Source organism: Epinephelus moara, chromosome 14 (assembly GCF_006386435.1).
Source record: "Epinephelus moara isolate mb chromosome 14, YSFRI_EMoa_1.0, whole genome shotgun sequence".
Classification (NCBI taxonomy): domain Eukaryota; kingdom Metazoa; phylum Chordata; class Actinopteri; order Perciformes; family Serranidae; genus Epinephelus; species Epinephelus moara.
The window spans coordinates 35,379,396-35,398,569 of record NC_065519.1 but is presented as its reverse complement, the minus strand read 5'-3'; the positions used below and the strand labels follow the sequence as shown (position 1 = coordinate 35,398,569).

The 19,174-nt window shown below is 40.3% G+C and overlaps 1 protein-coding gene across 1 annotated transcript in view; it reads left to right on the top strand.

Annotated features, from left to right (window-relative positions):
• nrxn3a (neurexin 3a) overlaps window positions 1-19,174 on the top strand; it is a 634,542-nt gene that overhangs the window by 423,180 nt on the left and 192,188 nt on the right. Inside the window, 1 exon segment of the mRNA XM_050061947.1 lies at window positions 18,412-18,602. Within this exon segment, the coding sequence (XP_049917904.1) occupies window positions 18,412-18,602 (191 nt within the window).

Genomic DNA, 19,174 nt, shown 5'->3' with positions numbered 1-19,174 from the left:
TTGATTACTTTTAAAGTAACCCTTACCCAACACTGCTAATAACCGATGTGATGTAATGCCTCTCATTATTCATTATACAGGTAGGTGTTCTTCCTGCATGGCCTTAGGCCTGACACACATCTGGTTAGCTGCAGGGTCATCAGCTGGGAACCACCGCTCATTGATGTTTCGCCCCTTAACCCAGAACATCTCCTGGTGGCAGGGCAGTGAACAGGGACGTCCCCCTGACACTCCCTGCAGCTAACCTTCTTCAGGAGCTATTTGCCCCCCACCGCTATCCCGTCTGCTCATCCACAGCCAGAAACTCGCCTTTTCAGCCTGCTCTGACAGCTCCCTGGTTGCCTTATGCAGCCCGGCTCCTCAGCACCCAGAGCCTTGAGCAACCGTGTTGTTGTGGCTCCAACAAACCCTCTGGGTAGCTTGGCATTCCATCCTCCTTCCCTGCACTCTGCCAAAACGTCCGCCTATTTTGCCCTCTTCCTCTCATGGGCAGCCTCCAAACCCTCCTCCCAGGGCACTGTGAGCTCAACAAGGAGCACAGTTTTTCCTGCCGAAGACCACAGCACCAAGTCCGGCCGAAGGGTGGTGCTACAGACCCTGTGTCAGTGCGATATTACAGCCTGACAGAATGTGCTGGAGGGAGGCATTGGTGGTTCCACGGAGATCACAGTCTTGTTCGGTGCCAAGCCACTGGTGGAGGTTTCGGGGGCAGGGGAGGGTGTCGTATGTTGCTCTTATGAGGAAACTGAGTTGAGCCAGTGACAGCTTCTACATATTCGCCCAGCTGATCGCTCGACTCAGAACACCTTCCCATGTTGTCCAGTGCCCCTGCTGCCCCTGTGCCACAGCCTGCACTCTGTAGCTCTCCTGCTCCATCCTGGTGACAGATGTATTTAGGGATGCACAATATGGATATTTTTTAGCCGCTATCCACCTGCTTCTCATGGTCAATACTGATAAGATGACTAATAATTTCACATTTTTGTATTTAAAAAGAAGTTCATATAACCTGTAGTTTATGCACACTGCAGGGTGAGAAAGGTTAAGATGTAGTGAACAAAGATGGACGATTTAATTGTTCATAGCTCTGATCAAACCTAATCTGACATCACTATTACAACAAAAACAAAGAACAGCTCTGACTTTTTTTTTTTAATAGAGTGCTCTGACAATCTGTCATATCATTGAATTTCCCCTTGGGGATGAATAAAGTTATTCTTAGTTATTCTTCTTATCAGATAACTCATAACAGATGTGATATCATAACCCCATACAGATGTACTCCTGTCCCATGACAGACGTGATAATGATAATAATAGATGTGTGTATGTTTTGCCTTGAACTGAATTCAGTCAGGGAACTGTAAATAAACCTGTTTTTCTCACAGCCAGCTGGTGTGTTTTATTGGCCCTACAACTGTCAATTTGTTATGTGAAGGCTACAAAAGAGGGCCATTGACTCATTTTCACATCTTTAATCATAGTTTAGTTTGTGAGGGTTTTCTTTTTTTGCGAATTGATGACCTTTCTGCAGCTGGGACATGTTTAGGAATTCTTTTCATGTGAAGGCAACTTTGGTGAAACCTTTTAACTTACCAAAAACCTGATGCACAGACCAGCCTGTTCCCTACCTCTGGCTCACGACAATAGCACCACTGTTGACCATGATTAGCAAATGCTGCTGCTGGTTTTGGAGCAGAAAAATACTTGACAAGCAGCTCTGGAATGATACATCTCTTAAAAAAAGTCTTTAGCACATTCCAATTCCTTTTCAAAAAATGCCACATTTGGTGTTACACGTTCCACATAAGGTGAGGTACTTTCTCTTTCAGTCCAAAGGATGAAATCACAATATGGTTTGTCAGTAACAAATAGCTGCATTTCTACTTTATAATAGTATGCGTGGTCCTGCTTTAGTCTGATGGTTCCTTACTCATCTTTTTCAAGGCAAAAGTTTGCAGTAGTCTGCTGCCTCATTTACAGAGAGGTCCTTTGCGCAGAAAGGGCACTGGCAAATGCAGACATATGTTTTTATTGTTTTAAATTCTATGTATTGCTTGTGTCAATAAAAAAAAAAAAGGCACTTTATTGCTATCACACCTGAACCACAGCAGCTGCAGCAAACATATCCATCAGGTGAGGCCCCGATAAATGGATACAAAGCTGAAATCCTGAATCCAGCTGTTTCAACCAGGACATCATCTCTAACTGAATCTCTGTGGTTTGGAGTTTAGTTTCTCACCTCTGTCCTGTTTTTACATTAGATATCTGCATTATTTTACTGTTCCATGTTTGCTTTCAGCCGTATTAGAAGTTGTTTAAAGTTGCTGCTGGAAAAGTCAACATTTCCTTATTTTGCTGCTTCACAATAAAAGTTTTTTTACAAAGCAAAACAATGGGAGACTTTTATTTTTTTCCGGAAGAAAAGCGGAAGAGCCCTCGTTTCCGGTTGTAGGCTGTTTGTAGTCCGCGTGATATTGACCAATCACGTTTGAGCCGGCTGCAGTTGTTGCCAGGTTAAACGCTCCGTGCGGTGAACTAACGAGGCGGAACATAACTGGCATCACTGCAAACTCTGAATCCATCGCAATGGTTCAGCATATTTACTTATATATAAACGGAAGTCGGAAACGGAAATTCGCCTCCTCCGCCCAAATCAAACCGGAATGCCAAAAAATCGGGGGTCTTCCCCCAGAGGCTGTATCGCCGTCTGCCGGAAGTCAGACGCTGAATACAGCCGATGGGTTGCGAGAATGGGTAGAACAAACACCACTGCACATGAATAATTACATTGCTGTTTTTTTTTTTTTTTTGCAACCCGTGGTTCAAAGTATTAAAATGGCTGAAAGTGATAGCCAATTAATTAATTCAGTCTCATAACGTATACTTCATAACGTATAATTTGGAACTATGATTAATTAACTCTGATAATTAAAATACTAGGTATTACCAAAATGATTTTGGAGTTCTTGACACAGTAGTTGATAACTCACTCACTCTTGTACAATATTGAACAGACAGCAAGTATGCTGCCAAAGATATGCATTCACAATAAAGCAAGCAAAAGAAAACACAATTTATCCTAATCAATAACTTTATACATGTGTGGGTGAGTCCATGAGTGTGGGTGTGTATATGTGTATGCCTGTGTGTGTGTGTGTGTGTGTGTGTGTGTGAGAGAATCTATCGATCTATATATATCTACATATATCTATATATATATGTAAATACACACACACACACACACAGATAGATAGATAGATAGATAGATAGATAGATAGATAGATAGATAAGATATATAGTTTAATGAGTGTTATTTCACTCTGCCTCCCCACATGTGGTCAGTCAATACAAAAGAAGATGTACTGTATCAGTGGAGACTTTAAGTTCCCTCTCTGCATGTGTAGCTTGGTGTAAAAGCCAAGTTGGAGTATACTGTATGTGTGTGACCTAAAGGTGCCTGGTTAGTTGAAGGATGTTTAGTTGCATGCAAGACATTGTCCGTGTGAATCATGAGCTAACTAACATCATCTTAGCCTTCGCAAAGCCAACGACCCAATACCCTGAATACAAAAAGGTCACAACAATAAAAACTTACTAAAAAAAACATCAAATCACTATGTTACCCATACTTTGACAAAAGGTAGCCTTTACTGTTGTGCTTATGCTATGCCCAGTTGTTTTGTAACCAGTCCAGGAGTGGAGGGAAGTGTTGCTTTGTTGTTAGCTGGCAGTTGTAGATAAGCCTGGCTTAGAAGAATTGTGGTTCCTGTCGCAATCCTGTGTGCTGTATTCCACTGTTGCAGGTCAAAGGAATCTAGTCTCTTTGTCCTTACAGAGTTAACAGCATGGCAATAACTTGGCTTTGTTCTCCTTTGCTTGGAAAGTTAGCTTGCAAACTTTGTGTAAAAATGGACTGTACTTTTCTAGTCTTTAGACTACTGAAAGGTCTTTTACACTACACACACTACTCTCACCCATTCACACACTGGTGGATGAGGCTACCATGCATGGTGCCACCTGCTACTCAGAAACCATTAACACACACTCAAAATCTGATGGAACAGCCATTGGGGGCAATTTGGGGATCATCCCAAGGATACTCTGACATGCAGGCTGGAGGAGCTTGGGATCGAACCACCTATCTCCACTGTAGTAGATGACTTGCTTTGCTAGCGCGCTGGCCATATCAGCTTGACAGGTGATTGTTTCTGCTGCCCCCAAGTGGGCAAAAAAATAAGTTATAGCAGGCTGGTTATTTTTAGTTTCTTGGGTGTTTTTAAGTGCTCTACAGTGGTGAAAGTAACTAAGTATGTTTACTTAAGTACTGTACTTCTATACTTTGGTACTTGGTACTTGTACTTTAGTAGTATTCCCATTTTGTGCTACTGTATTCTTCTACTCCACTACATATCAAAGGGAAATCTTGTACTTTTTACTCCACCACATTTATTTTACAGCTTTATTTAATTTGCAGATATAAATTATTGATATACGGTGGCCGACAATGACAAACACGATGCAAATAGAGAAACGCACTGCATTTAAGAAAACAAATGCAAAGGGAAAATGCTGCAAATACAGAAACGTGCTGCATATACAGAAACGCACTGCAAATACAGAAACGTGCTGCATATACAGAAACGCACTGCAAAAATAGAAATGCGCTGCATATAAGAAAACAAATGCAACGGGAAAACGCTACATATACATAAACGTGCTGCATATACTGAAACACGCTGCAAATAAGAAAACAAATGCAAAAAGAAAACACTGTATATTTACTCATACAACGGAAGTGCTCCAGGCCTCTAAGGGCAGTGCTGAGCTTCAACCCGAGAGACAGACAACTGACGTATCAACATATGGAGCAGACGAGTGAGCGAGAAGAAGAAAGTTATGTTTGGAGAGAAAGTTGGAGCCGGGACAGGCAACACAGAAAGGTACGTATTCTTTTTTCTTTTTTTTTCTTTCTTGTTTTTCACATGTGGCCCTCATCTTTTACTGTATAATTAAAGTGAAGCTGATTTACATGGCTGACATTAGCGTGCTAGAGACTTTGAGTTATACACTAGTAGTGTATCCGTAGTAGTAATGTTAGCTAACGTTACTGTAACTCACGTTACTTTGCGGGACACCCCAGGTTTCAGTTCGGAGGCCTACTATTTTTTAATGTATAATACAGAGGTCATGATTATATTGTAGACTTATTCATTACAGACTTTTAACAGCTCATATCATAAATAGTGTGATATTAGTTTTTGGGTTATAAAATTAAACATTATCTATTAGTGTTTAGAGCTGAACCGCTGTGAAACAACCATGAAATAATGTTTTCTCTGATTTTCCTGCTGTCTATCAGGGCTGAGCGCCGCCGCCTCTTCCCATTCAGTCTGTACTGTGGACACAACGCTGCACTGCCCGAGTCCGAGGAGGAGGACAGAAAAGGCACTTTTGCTGCTCATAATAAAAACTCCATGGGCTGCAATAATCCAAGATCAGAGGCTCACCGCAATTATAGGAAATATGCACGAGTGGGATAACAAAATGAAGGTGAAAGTGATTACATCCAGCAAGGACTTTCACCCAACGATGATTATGATGATAATAATAAATAATAGCAATGATAATGTTAAATAATATAACACAATACATTCATAAAAATGAAACAAAAGAGCCTAACATAGGAAACAGATTATCATGACATTTATATTAAAATCCTAAAAACAAGGAAAATCAAATCAAATAAATCCACCATAAAAACACTTCCAAGAGGTCTATTAAAGTTTGTTTTTTTTAATGAATGTGGTTTTGATATGCTTTACATTTAGTTAAAAGGCAAGTTTAAATATTTTGTAAGATAGCCAGGCTGTCATAATTTGTGAATACGCATGGTCTGAGGAAGTTCTAAATTTGTTTGCAGAATGAGACCCAATGTGTATAGGTCCACAAGAAACCGCAGATTGCAGCTGAAGGTCTTCTCTGCAGACTGGATAATGTGCTGCAGCCTGTTCTTGCTGAAAAATGTCTCTTTCTCTTTTTCTCACTTTGTTTGTCAGGGTTAGCATGGGACAGCCCCACAGAAGAGGATCTGATTTGGAAGTATTTCCATCTAAAGAAAGAGAAGAAAATGGAAATCAATAAAATGTAACACATCTATATAATCTGTCATTTGACTTTATATGAGTCTACATGGTCACTGGTGTGTGAGCATACCTTCACTGTTTTCTGTTCCTTTTTAGACTTAAGACGTGTCTTTGAAAATAATGTCTTTCTCTCCCTCTCTTTTATTTCCCTAAATTTAAGAAAGGACTCTACATCAGACCTTGCTGCTACAATGAAAATAAGAAAAGACAGGAATGCGACTTTAATTACTCTTTTATTTATTAATTACTCCTTTATTAACTCTTTTTTAAAGGGGACTTATCATACATTGCATTGCATTGCACTGCATTGCATCATTGATCTTTGCAAGTCCTTTTGAAACAAATTTAACATGCTTGTAACTGAATTAGGCAAGCAAGACAGTACCGAGATCCATTTGAGTACAAGAACACAATTTGAACTCTTAAACAGTCTTCTAACTGCTTATTTTTTTCTGCACTACAACTACAGATCTATGTACCTGCACAAGTGCTTGGCCAACCTGATCTCACAGAAATACGTGAAATGACCACGACCTCTTAACACCGCATTCCATGGTGGCAGCATGTAATGGGTTGAAATTACATGCCAGTACCATGGAAACAATGCCAATGTAAAGTCAATTAGGATCCTTTTTTGTGGTGGACACACGCCAATGTAAAGTCAATTAGGATCCTTTTTTGTGGTGGACACACGGATTCCCTGATTCAATAGCGTCACGTCAACCTCGTTTTCAAAAAACGCGGAAGTGTCCTTGATAACTCAATAATATGATAATAATAATAATGTCAAGGCCATAAAATAAAATAAATGTATTTTGCCAGCTTTTGATAGCGTAGGGCTTTAAGAGCATTGTGCTGTGGGCGGATGGGGCGCGTTCCACTACTGTTTTGTAGCTACTGTCTGCTGTGTGTGGGCTTCATTCCATTTCTGATTGCCGTCCATCTGCCGTAACCAAATCCAAATGCCACTAATAAATAAATAAGAAGAAAAAAATAAGGCTGAGCACGGAAGAACCAGAGAGGAAACACCATCACATGGAACTGTATGCATCGGGAGGCGGCCGCCGCGGCAACCTGGCCACCCACCACTCCACCAGGGGAGAGCGGACCCCAAGCCAGCGCCACAGAACCAGTGGCCGTCCCCCCCGGCGCACACGCTCCCACTGAGGAAACACTGGAGTTAAGAACTAAACTATGATAAATGACATAAAATGTTAAGATGTAGGCCTAACATAAAATAAATTTGTTATTAAATAAATTCAAACATATAGCCTACAGTAGATAAAAGTAGAACATGCTAAAAGTAAGAACAATAATAGGCTAAATAGTGTCTAAGCAATAATAAATAGTGTCTAAACAATAATAAATTGTATCTAAGTTGTCTATTAGGCTACCATTCCACTCTGTAAATAGATTTTAAAATTTCAATATGATTTTAATATTATTTTTGCTTATTTCATTATTGTTATTGTTGGTTTGCTTTTTAGTAGTATTGTATTCTCTGAGGATGACTCATTTTAGTAACTATCTACAGTAAAAAAGAGAAAAAAAAACAAAGAAACAAATAAAAATCATTTTATACACTGGGCCTTCAAAGTGCTCTCTGAAACTACACCTGACATGGCTTGTGTCCAAAAAAATGAAAAAAAATCAAAACTTTGTCGTAGAGCTAAACCAAATGAAAAAAAATCAAAACTTTGTCGTAGAGCTAAACCAAATAGATCATTGGAAAGGTCTCAACCTGGACAGTAACATATGTCAGTATGAAGATTCTGCATGGCTGCTGCTTTCAGCCATTCACCTTTGAACCTTGACCTCGGTGCATGTTTGAGGGATTATAACTCAGCAGCTAAAGGGGGTACAGACATGGGACCAACTGTTATAGAGAGCTCTTGACCTCAACTATCATGTGAGTGTAGTCAATAACTGGGGGTGCTGTCAGATATGGGTAAAATATGGATACAATTAATTTTCACCCATTTAGAAATTAGATATTTAAAATCTGATTACACAAGTGTGTTTACCATCCCCTTAAAGTCCACAGCGTACTCTCAATTCAGTATTTACAACTTCCAAATCTAGGAAAAACACATATTTTTTAAAAACTACAATTCCCTGGGACCGCGCCATGCAGTTTGATACATATCAGCAACATAGTTGTAGTTCTTCTGATTTGCAAAGTAGGGTTCTAAATAGGGTTGTAAAAAGATATATCTACCCAATATATCTAATATCTAGTAAAGCCGAACTAGTTATTACACTCCACCTAGATGAACTATGTTAAGAAACAGTAAAGATGTCGGCTAATGTCGATATTTTAGCTAATACGCTAGAAACGGTGTTTTTGGGACGGTAGATTTGTTTGCGGCTTGTAAAATAGAGTTGTAAAATAGGGTCGTAAAAAGATAGATCTACTGAATATATCTAATATCTAGTCAAGCTGAACTAGTAATGACACTGCGCCTAAATGAACTATGTCAAGAAAAAAAGCAAGGATGTTGACTAATTTCAGATATTTTAAATAGTACTCTAAAAACTGCGTTTTGGGGACGGTAGGTTTTTTGCGGCTTGTTGTAAAATAGAGTCATAAAAATCAAATGTCTAGTAAAGCCGAACTAGTAATGACACTGCACTTGGATGAACTATGTTGAACTATGATGGTTAATTTCAGATAATTTAGCTAGTACTGTAGAAACAGTGTTTTTGGGACTGAATATCTGAATAGGCCTATATCAAATATCCAGTACAGCCGAACTATCATGTTATTATTATTATTATTATTATTATTATTATTATTATTGGTGGGAAATTATAACAGAGTAATATATTTGCAGTTTTAATATCAAGAACACTTTCGTGTTTTTGTGTGTATAGCTACAGGACGTTGTTGAATCAGGGAATCCATGTGGACACCACGACAATGGATCCTAATTGACTTTACATTGGCATTGTTTCCGTGGTACCAGCACGTAATTTCAACCCATGACGTGCTGCCACCACGGAATGCGGTGTTAAGAGGTCGTGGTCATTTCACGTATTTCTGTGAGATCAGGTTGGCTTGGCTGTGCATTAGGATGTGCACTGGTGGTGGGCATCTCCTCTGGTGGGTTGTTTGCCACATCTTTTAGAAATTTAATGTTTTTGCAGCACATACAACAAAAGCCTGGGGAAGCTGTCACGGTAGATCCACAGAACGGACAGTAACGTTACCTCTGTGGGGGAAAAAAGAGGAGAGTTTGCAAGGTCGGCGAGGTTGTGTCAGAGACAGTGGATAGTTGGGCGGCAGTAGCTCAGTCCATAGGGACTTGGGTTGGGAACCGCAGGGCCGCCTGTTCGAGTCCCCGTCTGGACCAAAATATGGACTGCGGACTGGTGGCTGGAGAGGTGCCAGTTCACCTCCTGGGCACTGCCGAGGTGCCCTTGAGCAAGGCACCGAACCCCCCCACTCTGACATCTCTCCACTTTGTGCATGTATAGCTCCTGTTTGTGCAAGTGTGTGTCTTTCGGACCTGTGTGTAATTGACAAGAAAGAGTGAAAACAATGAATTTCCCCTCAGGGGGATTAATAAAGTAAATAAACTTAAACTTAACTTAGTTTTCCTAAATATTTAAACAATATTATTATCTGATTACTATCATCTCCCTGTGCTCTCATCGTTATTTACCTGCAATCGAGTTGTCATCTCTTCACGGCTTAAAGGGATAGTTCGACATTTTGGCAAATTCGCCTATTGCCATAATCCCTATAGTCATATGAGTAGGTACATTACCTTTAATTGTCAGTTCCTGCTGTTCTGAGATCGGTGGGGCAGAGCTGCCTGCTGCTCAGTGCACAAAATGGAGGTGAACGGTATAGCCCCCTCTCTCTCTCAAAACTAATCAAATACACCATCAAATGACTCCAAAACGCTGTAGTGGAAAACACATAGCTTCACATTCCCCACGCTATGAAATAATAATGTATAATTAAGTAACATTACGACACATGAAGCATATACTCTGAACTGCTTTCTTGACTAAACCAGTGGGCAGAGTGACACAGTACACACCTGAGACAGTGCCGTAGTTATTGCTTGCAGCCTTGCATTTGCGGTATTGTCAGCTGGACGCACCAGAAAGTTTGAGAAAAGTTTACAGAGTGTTGTTGTAAATCATGGTTTACACATGGATTGTAAAAGGTTGTGATAACAAGCCGAAGACATGGAGCAGAGTGAAGTTTCACGTAGTACCAACCAAAAATATGGACAGGATGAAACAATGGCTATTTGTGTTGGACATCGACCCCAACACGCCTGTGGAAACGGTCCGGAAAATGTTTGTTTGCTCCAACCATTTTTAACCGGAGGACTACAGTGAAAGGATGGAGCATAGAAGCTCAGGAATGGTTCAAATGCTTTTCTTGAAAGATACTGCCATACCATCTGTTGGCATCACAAAACGAGCAGACGTGGTAAGTGATCGTTGTGTATTTTGCTCAGCAATCTCTCTGCTGTAACGTTACCTCCATGTTGAGTAACATTAGCCTACAACCCAAGCATGGTAAATAAGGCTAAAATGCAAATGTTGTTGTGTTTATGTTATGGATAAGTGCTTGCCCAGAGCATATAATGTTAGTGAAGTGGCATTACTTCTCATTGTTGGGAATAAACAGACTGCAAGGGAACGTTTTGGGCCCTATTTAGATGGTCTAAAGCGGACGGCGGAGAGGGCATAATCCATGTCGCAAGTGTCATTGCTATTTAGATGCAGACGCAGTTCTCATTTTCACGCCCTGTGCCCTCATCGTCTAACTAGCAAATGAACTTGCGCTTCTCTGGGTGTGTTGGTCTAAAAATGAGGAGTGGTCAGGCGCAGTCATGGCGCGTTGCTAGTTAGATGACGTAAAAAGCAAATGCGCCAGTGACCAACAAAAACCTGGTCTAAAGTCAATGGCGCAGTATTTCGCTGTTAAACAAGTTAGCAATATGTGTCTCTAGGCGGGTGCACAACGCGCGTGCACTCTGCTCAGACACACACGGAGCAGCCACACATATGCAAAAGATAAATAAAAATATGATTACAATGTGAAAGGTTATTATTGTGCACATTAAAATATTTATCAGAAACACGTCTTAATGGTCAGTCATTAATCAGAATGATCTAATCGCAGTAATAATGATAATCATAATCCGGGAGGTCCAAGCTCACAGTGTCCGAATATACGGAACTGCGAGCAGACCTCCACGGGCTGATGATGCATAGCCTGTAAAATTAACTTGTCTTTCCCATTTGAATTGTGATCATTTTGGCATGTAAATCAGAAAATCAAAGATGTGAAAACATTTGAAAAACTTTATTTTGACATAAACACAACAATAACTAGCTTCTGTGAACTAAAAACGAAACATATAGCCCTACAAGTACAAATGTATATGTAAAAAAAAGCTTTTAGAATGTAAAACTGAAGATCATCTTGTCAGGAGGAGGAGGAGGAGGAGGAGGAGGATGATGACCCAGCTCCGCAGCCAGCGCTCAGCCAGACCAGACGGGCCCGGGTGCAGCCAGGGGACCAGTCCTTCCTGCACCTTCAGGCAGGGGGGTTCAGGATGCTGGAGAGGGAGCTGGGCTCTCTAACCTCCCGGGTTAAAATAAAATAAATTGAATAATTTACAATTTGTTGACAGCGTTTCTCTCATGCGCACGCTCTCTCTTTCTCTCTCACAGTCTCACTCTGTTTCTTTTCTTTTGGCTTTTCTAAGATGACAGATGCTGAATATATACTCCCTATCTGATGCTGTGGCTGTTTGTGGCTGAGAGGGATGTGAACCTATTAGTTTGCAGCTGTGTTAATCAAATCAGGTTGGGTTTCCATTACGCGTGCCACACGTGCCAAACAGTGCCAATCCCCTTTGATCTGACATCAGATGTGACGGGACAGTTGATATAGAGATACATTTATCGTCTCCTCAGCTGTAAAACGTTCACTCTTTCCAGTTGGTAGGTCCACCATCTAACTAGCTCTCTGCCGTGTGCTCCAGTCGCGCCTCTTTTAAAGGGAATGAGACTTGACACTCTGATTGGCTTATTGAATGATACGCCCAAAACACACTCATGACTAATTCACAGAGTAAGTGCAACCGTTTTGGACTCTCCGCCATGGCGCACAGTCTGAAAAAGCGCTGTCTAACTAGCAAGTGACTGGGACACGCCCATGCGCTTGCACGCCTGGCGCTTTGCGTTTTAGACCATCTAAATAGGGCCCTTAATGTTGTTGTTCCCTCAGGAGTTGTGGTGATTTATGAGTGTGGAGTTAGCATGTTCTCCCTGTGTTCCGGTGATTATTTTGAGGCGTAGGCTACTCTCGTCCCATCCCACCATCAACATATGTAGGCTATGTAACATACAGTCACTGGCCACTTTGTTAGGTACACCTGTGTAATCTAATGCAATCCAGTAGAACGGCTATACCATGATTTTTTTCCCCGAAGCTTATAAATTTTGGGTTATTGTTGACATCGTCTAGAAAGTGATGATTCTACTTTTGTTATTATTGAGGTCATCGTGAATGGTTGTGGTGTACTGAGGTGGCCTCCTAACTTTGTCTAATTGAGGGGGACAAAATATTAGAAATATTAGGAACACTTTTCAATATATTGCACTCCAGTACACCAGCACCACCCACTACGACCTCAACAATAAAGTAGAATAATCACCTTTCTGACAATGTCAACAAAAACTGAAAATGTAAAAGCTTTGCTAACGTAGAATGTGTGGCAGAGCTGTTGTATTGGATTGTATTAGATTGCACAGGTGTACCTAATAAAGTGGCCAATAAGCCCCACATTTACACCACCAATCCATGCCGCTCTGGGTCTCCCCTCAGCCCCTGGTTGCTCGGCAGCCTCAGCCTCTCTTCTTGCTCTCTCTTCTTCCAAAACATGTAACTCTTCCTCTGTATATTCTGGCTTCTTCTCAACAAACTTGTTGTTTTGATGACGGGAGTAACTGCACTAAACATACGCTGTTTGAAATCACTCCACCCAGCAAGTACTGTATGTCTTGAATGTAGTTCCGGCTGTGCATTTGACTTCAAAACAACTCTGTCTCGTAATATTACATTATTATTTCATAGCGTGGTGAATGTGTAAGCTACAAGTTGTCCACAAGAGCGTTTTGGAGTCATTTGATGGTGTATTTGATTAGTTTTGAGGGAGAGAGCGGGCTGTACCGTTCACCTCCATTTTGTGCTCCGAGCAGCAGGCAGCTCTGCCCCACCGATCTCAAAACAACAGGCACTGATAATTAAAGGTAATGTACCTACTCATATGACTATTGGGATTACGGCAATAGGCGAATTTGCCAAAATGTCGAACTATCCCTTTAACTTAATTTTGCCCTCTGCACCTCTGCCTGTTATATTTCTTTTTACACACCTTCTCTGCTCTCCCTTTCACCTCTCTCCACCTTCTTCTTATTCAAAAGCCCATCACTGATCAATAAAGTATCCAATCATATGTGGAGACGAGGTAGAAAATAAACTAACGTTAAATGCAATTAAATCCCTGGGGTGTCCCAGAAAGTAATGTTAGTTACAGTAACGTTAGCTAACATTACTACTACGGATACACTACTCGTCTCTAGCACGCTGACGTCAGCTGTGTAAATCAGCTTCACTTTCATTATAGAGTAAAAGATGAGGGCCACATGTGAAAAACAAGAAAGAAAGAAAAATAAAAAAGAATACGTACCTTTCTGTGTTGCCTGTCCCGGCTCCAACTTTTCTCCAAACATAACTTTCTTCTTCTCGCTCACTTGTCTGTCTCTCGGGTGGAAGCTCAGCACTGCCCCTAGAGGTCTGGAGCACTTCCGTTGTATGAGTGAATATGCAGCGTTTTCTTTTTGCATTTGTTTTCTTATTTGGAGTGCTTTTCAGTATATGCAGCACGTTTCTGTATATGCAGCGTTTTCCCGTTGCATTTGTTTTCTCATATGCAGTGCGTTTCTCTATTTGCAGCGTGTTTCAGTATATGCAGCACGTTTCAGTATATGCAGCGTTTTCCCGTTGCATTTGTTTTCTCATATGCAGCACATTTCTGTATATGCAGCACGTTTCTGTATTTGCAGCATTTTCCCTTTGCATTTGTTTTCTTATATGCGTATTTGCAGCATTTTCCCTTTGCATTTGTTTTCTTATATGCAGTGCGTTTCTCTATTTGCAGCGTGTTTCAGTATATGCAGCACGTTTCAGTATATGCAGCGTTTTCCCGTTGCATTTGTTTTCTCATATGCAGCACGTTTCTGTATATGCAGCACGTTTCTGTATTTGCAGCATTTTCCCTTTGCATTTGTTTTCTTATATGCAGTGCGTTTCTCTATTTGCAGTGCGTTTCTCTATTTGCATCGCGTTTGTTCTTGTCGGCCACCGTATTGATACAAAATATCAACTTATAAATTAAGATGCTTAATACCCAGGAGTATATAAAGTAAATAAAATGAGCTCCACCTTTACCACCGGCAACAAACACAATCCAATGATATATTATCCTCAAATGGGCCATTCTAATGAGTACTTTTTCTTTTGTTACTTTGAGGAAATTTTGATGCTAACACTTTTGTACTTTTACTTGAATAAGATTTAGAATGGTAGACTTTTACTTGTGAATGATTACAGCACCAAAGTGCAATACATTTCAAAGTGAGGGATGCAGTTTTATTCACAAATCTGTCCTCCTGCTGTCAAATGGCTGCATGGACAGAGTAGATAAAAACTGACTTTAATTATTCAAGTAATGGTTAACTTTTTAACCATTGCGTTTGGTTAATGCCAACCTAAATGTATTCTCTGGTTGCAGAGTGATGTGGTTACTTTAATTATTTAATTGCACTTGTCGAGGACAGTGGTTCTCAAATGAGGTACATGTAACCCTTGGGGTACGTGAAGGCACTCCAGTGGGTATGTGAGATTTTAGAAAACATATTTAAAATTAGCATCCACTGAAAAATCCTTAAAAAAAAATAGCTATTAAAAAATATTTAATAAAATATAAGTGTATGTTCATAAACTGAATTTTATATTCAGTAGGCCATTCACTTTCATTATCCTAAAAACCCTGAGTCTCCCCTATACCAGGATGGTTTGGCCCAACCTGGGACACACCATCTGTCGTCACTTGTGAATCACTGCCGCCTTGAAAACTCAAACATTATTCAGTGCGTTTACATGGACAGTTTAATTCCCTTTTCATTCGGAATGAAAGTTCATTCCTATTAAAAGTGATCTTGTCAACACCTAATTCGGAATGAAAATGGCCAATTAGATTGAAAATTCATTCCGATGTAAGGGGCTGGAGTATTCTGTTTCTAATTCCGAATGAAAGAATTTCTTGCACTTGTATACACTCATTCCTCTTTAAGTTCATTCCGGTCTTTCTTCGCGTGCTCGTTTCCTTGCCCTTCTTGCGCGATGATGTATATAGCGTGCGCGACAAGATGGCAGCTTCTAAAACCAAGAGATGGTCCCGAGCAGTCTTCTATCTCCCTTCTTCGACCTTCTACCTCCCTTCTCCTCCTCAACAGAGGAAGCATTAGCAGAACAAGGTTGTTGTTGTACTGCTGCTTCAAGAATATAAGCAAAACAAGCCCAAAAAGGGCACTAAGAATGGTGTCGTCAAACATCTTGTTATCCGGAATGAGAACTAAAGTGTTTTCTTCCGGTAAACGTAAACACGTAACATCTGCCCCGCCCCATATCCAATCAGAAATCTTCCCTGCCCCAAACCTGAATAAAGGCGATTAAAAGGCGTGTAAACCCTCATTTGTAATGAATATTTCCCATGTAAACTACCTGGACAAACTTTGATTCTGAATGATTTCATTCAGATTTATTTCATTCCGAATGAGAAGCCATCATGTAACCGCACCCAATGGAGTCGGGAAAGCCTCCATGACATCAGCCAAAGCACTGGTGGGAAAACTTAGCGACTCTTTTTCATTCTAGCTGGATGAATCCACAGATGTCAGTGGAAATGTACAACTTGTTGCTTTTGTGAGATACGTACTGACAACATTTATGAACACATATTATTATGCAAAACTTTGGAGGGGAAAACAACAGCAGAGGACATTTTTGATGTTGTTAACACCTGCAAAACGGCATGAACTGGAAATCCTGCAGCCACATCTGCATGGACGCAGCAGCATTAATGACGGGCAGCGCGAGAGGACTCATAGCGCGCATTAAAAAAGAAAACCCCGACATGAAGTGGACTCACTGTGTCATACACAGGGATGCATTGGTGTCCAAGAAAATAAGCCCTGTGTAGCATGACGTTTTGAATGACAGCATCAAAGTGATCAACCTCATAAAGTCAAGGCCACTAAATGCATGCCTGTTTCACCACCTCTGTGAAAACATGGGAGCTGAACACACACGACTGCTGCTGCACACAGAAATGCACTGGCTCTCTCGAGGGAGAATACTCAACCGGCTGTTGGAATAACGATCTGAAGTACACACCTTTCTGATTGAGCATCTCCCCATGCCACCTTATTCCAGGACACAGACTGGCTTGCAAAGCTGTGCTATCTGGCAGATAAATTCAGCAAACTGAACTAACTGAATATGTCTCTGCAGGGCAAGGACACCAGCATTTTAAACCTGTTTGACAAGGTGGGTGGCTTCCTGAAGAAAGCAGAGCTGTGGAGAAGGGCCTCTGCGCAGGGGGATTCCACCAGCTTTCCTCAGGTGGATGATTTTCTCTCTAGTGAGGATGTAGAGAGAGCTTCAGTCAAGTCGGTCATAGTGGAACATTTGACCAACAGGATTTTCATTCCTACTTTCCTGACATGGAGGAGAAATCTGCACAGCTGGATTCGGTGAGAAACCCATTTCTCTTGGGTGTGTGTGAAGCAGGAGCACCCTGACCTGGGATAGAAAGCTTTGGAGCAGCTACTACCCTTTGCCTCCACACATTTATGTGGGCGTCCTTCTCTGCATTGACTGTGATCAAATAAAGCAAAGAAATAGACTGTGCCTGGAGAAGAGCTTGATCACAGCAGTTGCCTCCCTGCCACCAAGACTGACAAAGATCCTCAGTGAAGCACAAGCACAAGTTTCTCACTGAAATGTAAATGCAAAAGCACTCAATTCAATGCAACAATGCAATCTTCAGTGTTGACAGTTTGTAAATTTAAGATCAGTCTTCTTTTTTATCCTTAAAGAAGATATTTTAAGATGATAGATATTTTTATTTTTAATTTTGAGCGAATTTTTAATTTAAAATCAAGTTAATATTTATTTTTGAGTTTTGAGAAGAAGTGTTGATTTAGCTATAATTAAGTTCATGAGTTCAGTTTGAGAACAGATCTTTATTATGATCCCAAAAGAGGGCACTTAATAATTAATAATATAATAATCATTATAATAATAATTATTTCTTTTTTTAATGAGTATTTAGTTATTTTTATATCTTTTTATTTCCAAATAGTTCAAGAGAGACCACTACAAATGAGCAATGTTATCCCCATTGAGTTGTAAATGTTTTATTGATGTTTTTTCAATGTTTGAAATTTGAAAGTGCCTAGTTACAAAGTTTAATAAAACAGACACTGATTGCACTGTACTGTGTATTACATCTTTTTTTCCAACCAAAAATGCTTTGCGCTGGCTATTGGGTACTTGGCTGAAAAATATTTCACAGGGGGTACAGCACTGAAAAAAGGTTGAGAACCACTGGTCTAGGAAATGAATCATGGTCAGACCTGATTCATCAGAGTCTGTTGACAGGGCAACATTTCATACACACTTTTTACCAGAATACTTCTTCCTAAATGATTAAAGTTAACCCATATTTGCGCCTATTCTTCCACCTTTGCGCCATACATGCCATGCTGGGCAAAAAAGAAAAAAAAAAGAAAAAATTAGGAAGCCAGAGAAATACCAAGTTGTCACATTGCTGTGCTGTTCTTTGCACTGTTATGAAGATAAGGCCTTAACTATCATAATCTAAGGAATATACTAATGATTATTATTTGAATATCTGTTATTAAAGCTGTCAAATCAAAACAAGTGAGTTTTGAGAAATAATTTCAGCATTGTTGGATGGCAAACATTTTTAGAGAATTCCACCTGCAGGGAATGACAAGTGCTACAAAGTCATCAAAAACTGACTGCAGTTGCGCAAATAATCAGTTTGTCTGCAGTGACTTCTATCAAGTGTGTTAGTCATAAAAAAATCACTTGCCTTTTAGTTTAGGGCTGCTGAAGCTACATCTCTTTTCTCTTGCAGATACATCCACTATGTTTTTGACCTTGGAAATGGGCCAAACCTCATCAAGGGCAAAAGTGACAGGGCACTGAATGACAACCAGTGGCACAATGTAGCCATCACACGAGACAACAGCAACACCCACACACTGAAAATAGATGCTACAGCCACAAGCCAGAGTATCAATGGGGCCAAGAACCTGGACCTGAAAGGTATGCAAAAGACTTGACACCTCTGACACATACACATAGTAATTTCGAACTACTAAAATATTTGCAATGACTTTCACTGTGCATTAAATTGTGTCTTTTTTATGGCATGGGTTATGCTTTCTATTTTTCCAATTCTTGTTACGTTTTTACTATGGTTGATTTCAGTCTATTTTTAGCAGTAACAAGTCATTTTAGCATGTTACTAATATGATTTGTACAATGTAGGTAGCACATAACCACCTGAAATTACGTGTTTTAATTTTTTTATTCATCTACATAACCACTTCTGCCAGTGTTCCACCAGAGAAAATATCCCCTTAAGGTTTTTGTGTCTTGTTGTGTGATTATAGGCTACAGTATCTCACATAAGTGAGTACACCCCTCCCATTTTTGCAAATATTTCATTATATCTTTTCATGGGACAACACTATAGAAATGACACTTTGGTATAACTTATAGTAGCCAGTGTACAGCTTGTATAGTAGTATAGATTTACCTTCCTCTGAAAATTACTCAAAACACAGCCATCAACATCTAAACAGCTGGCAACATAAGTGAGTACACCCCACAGT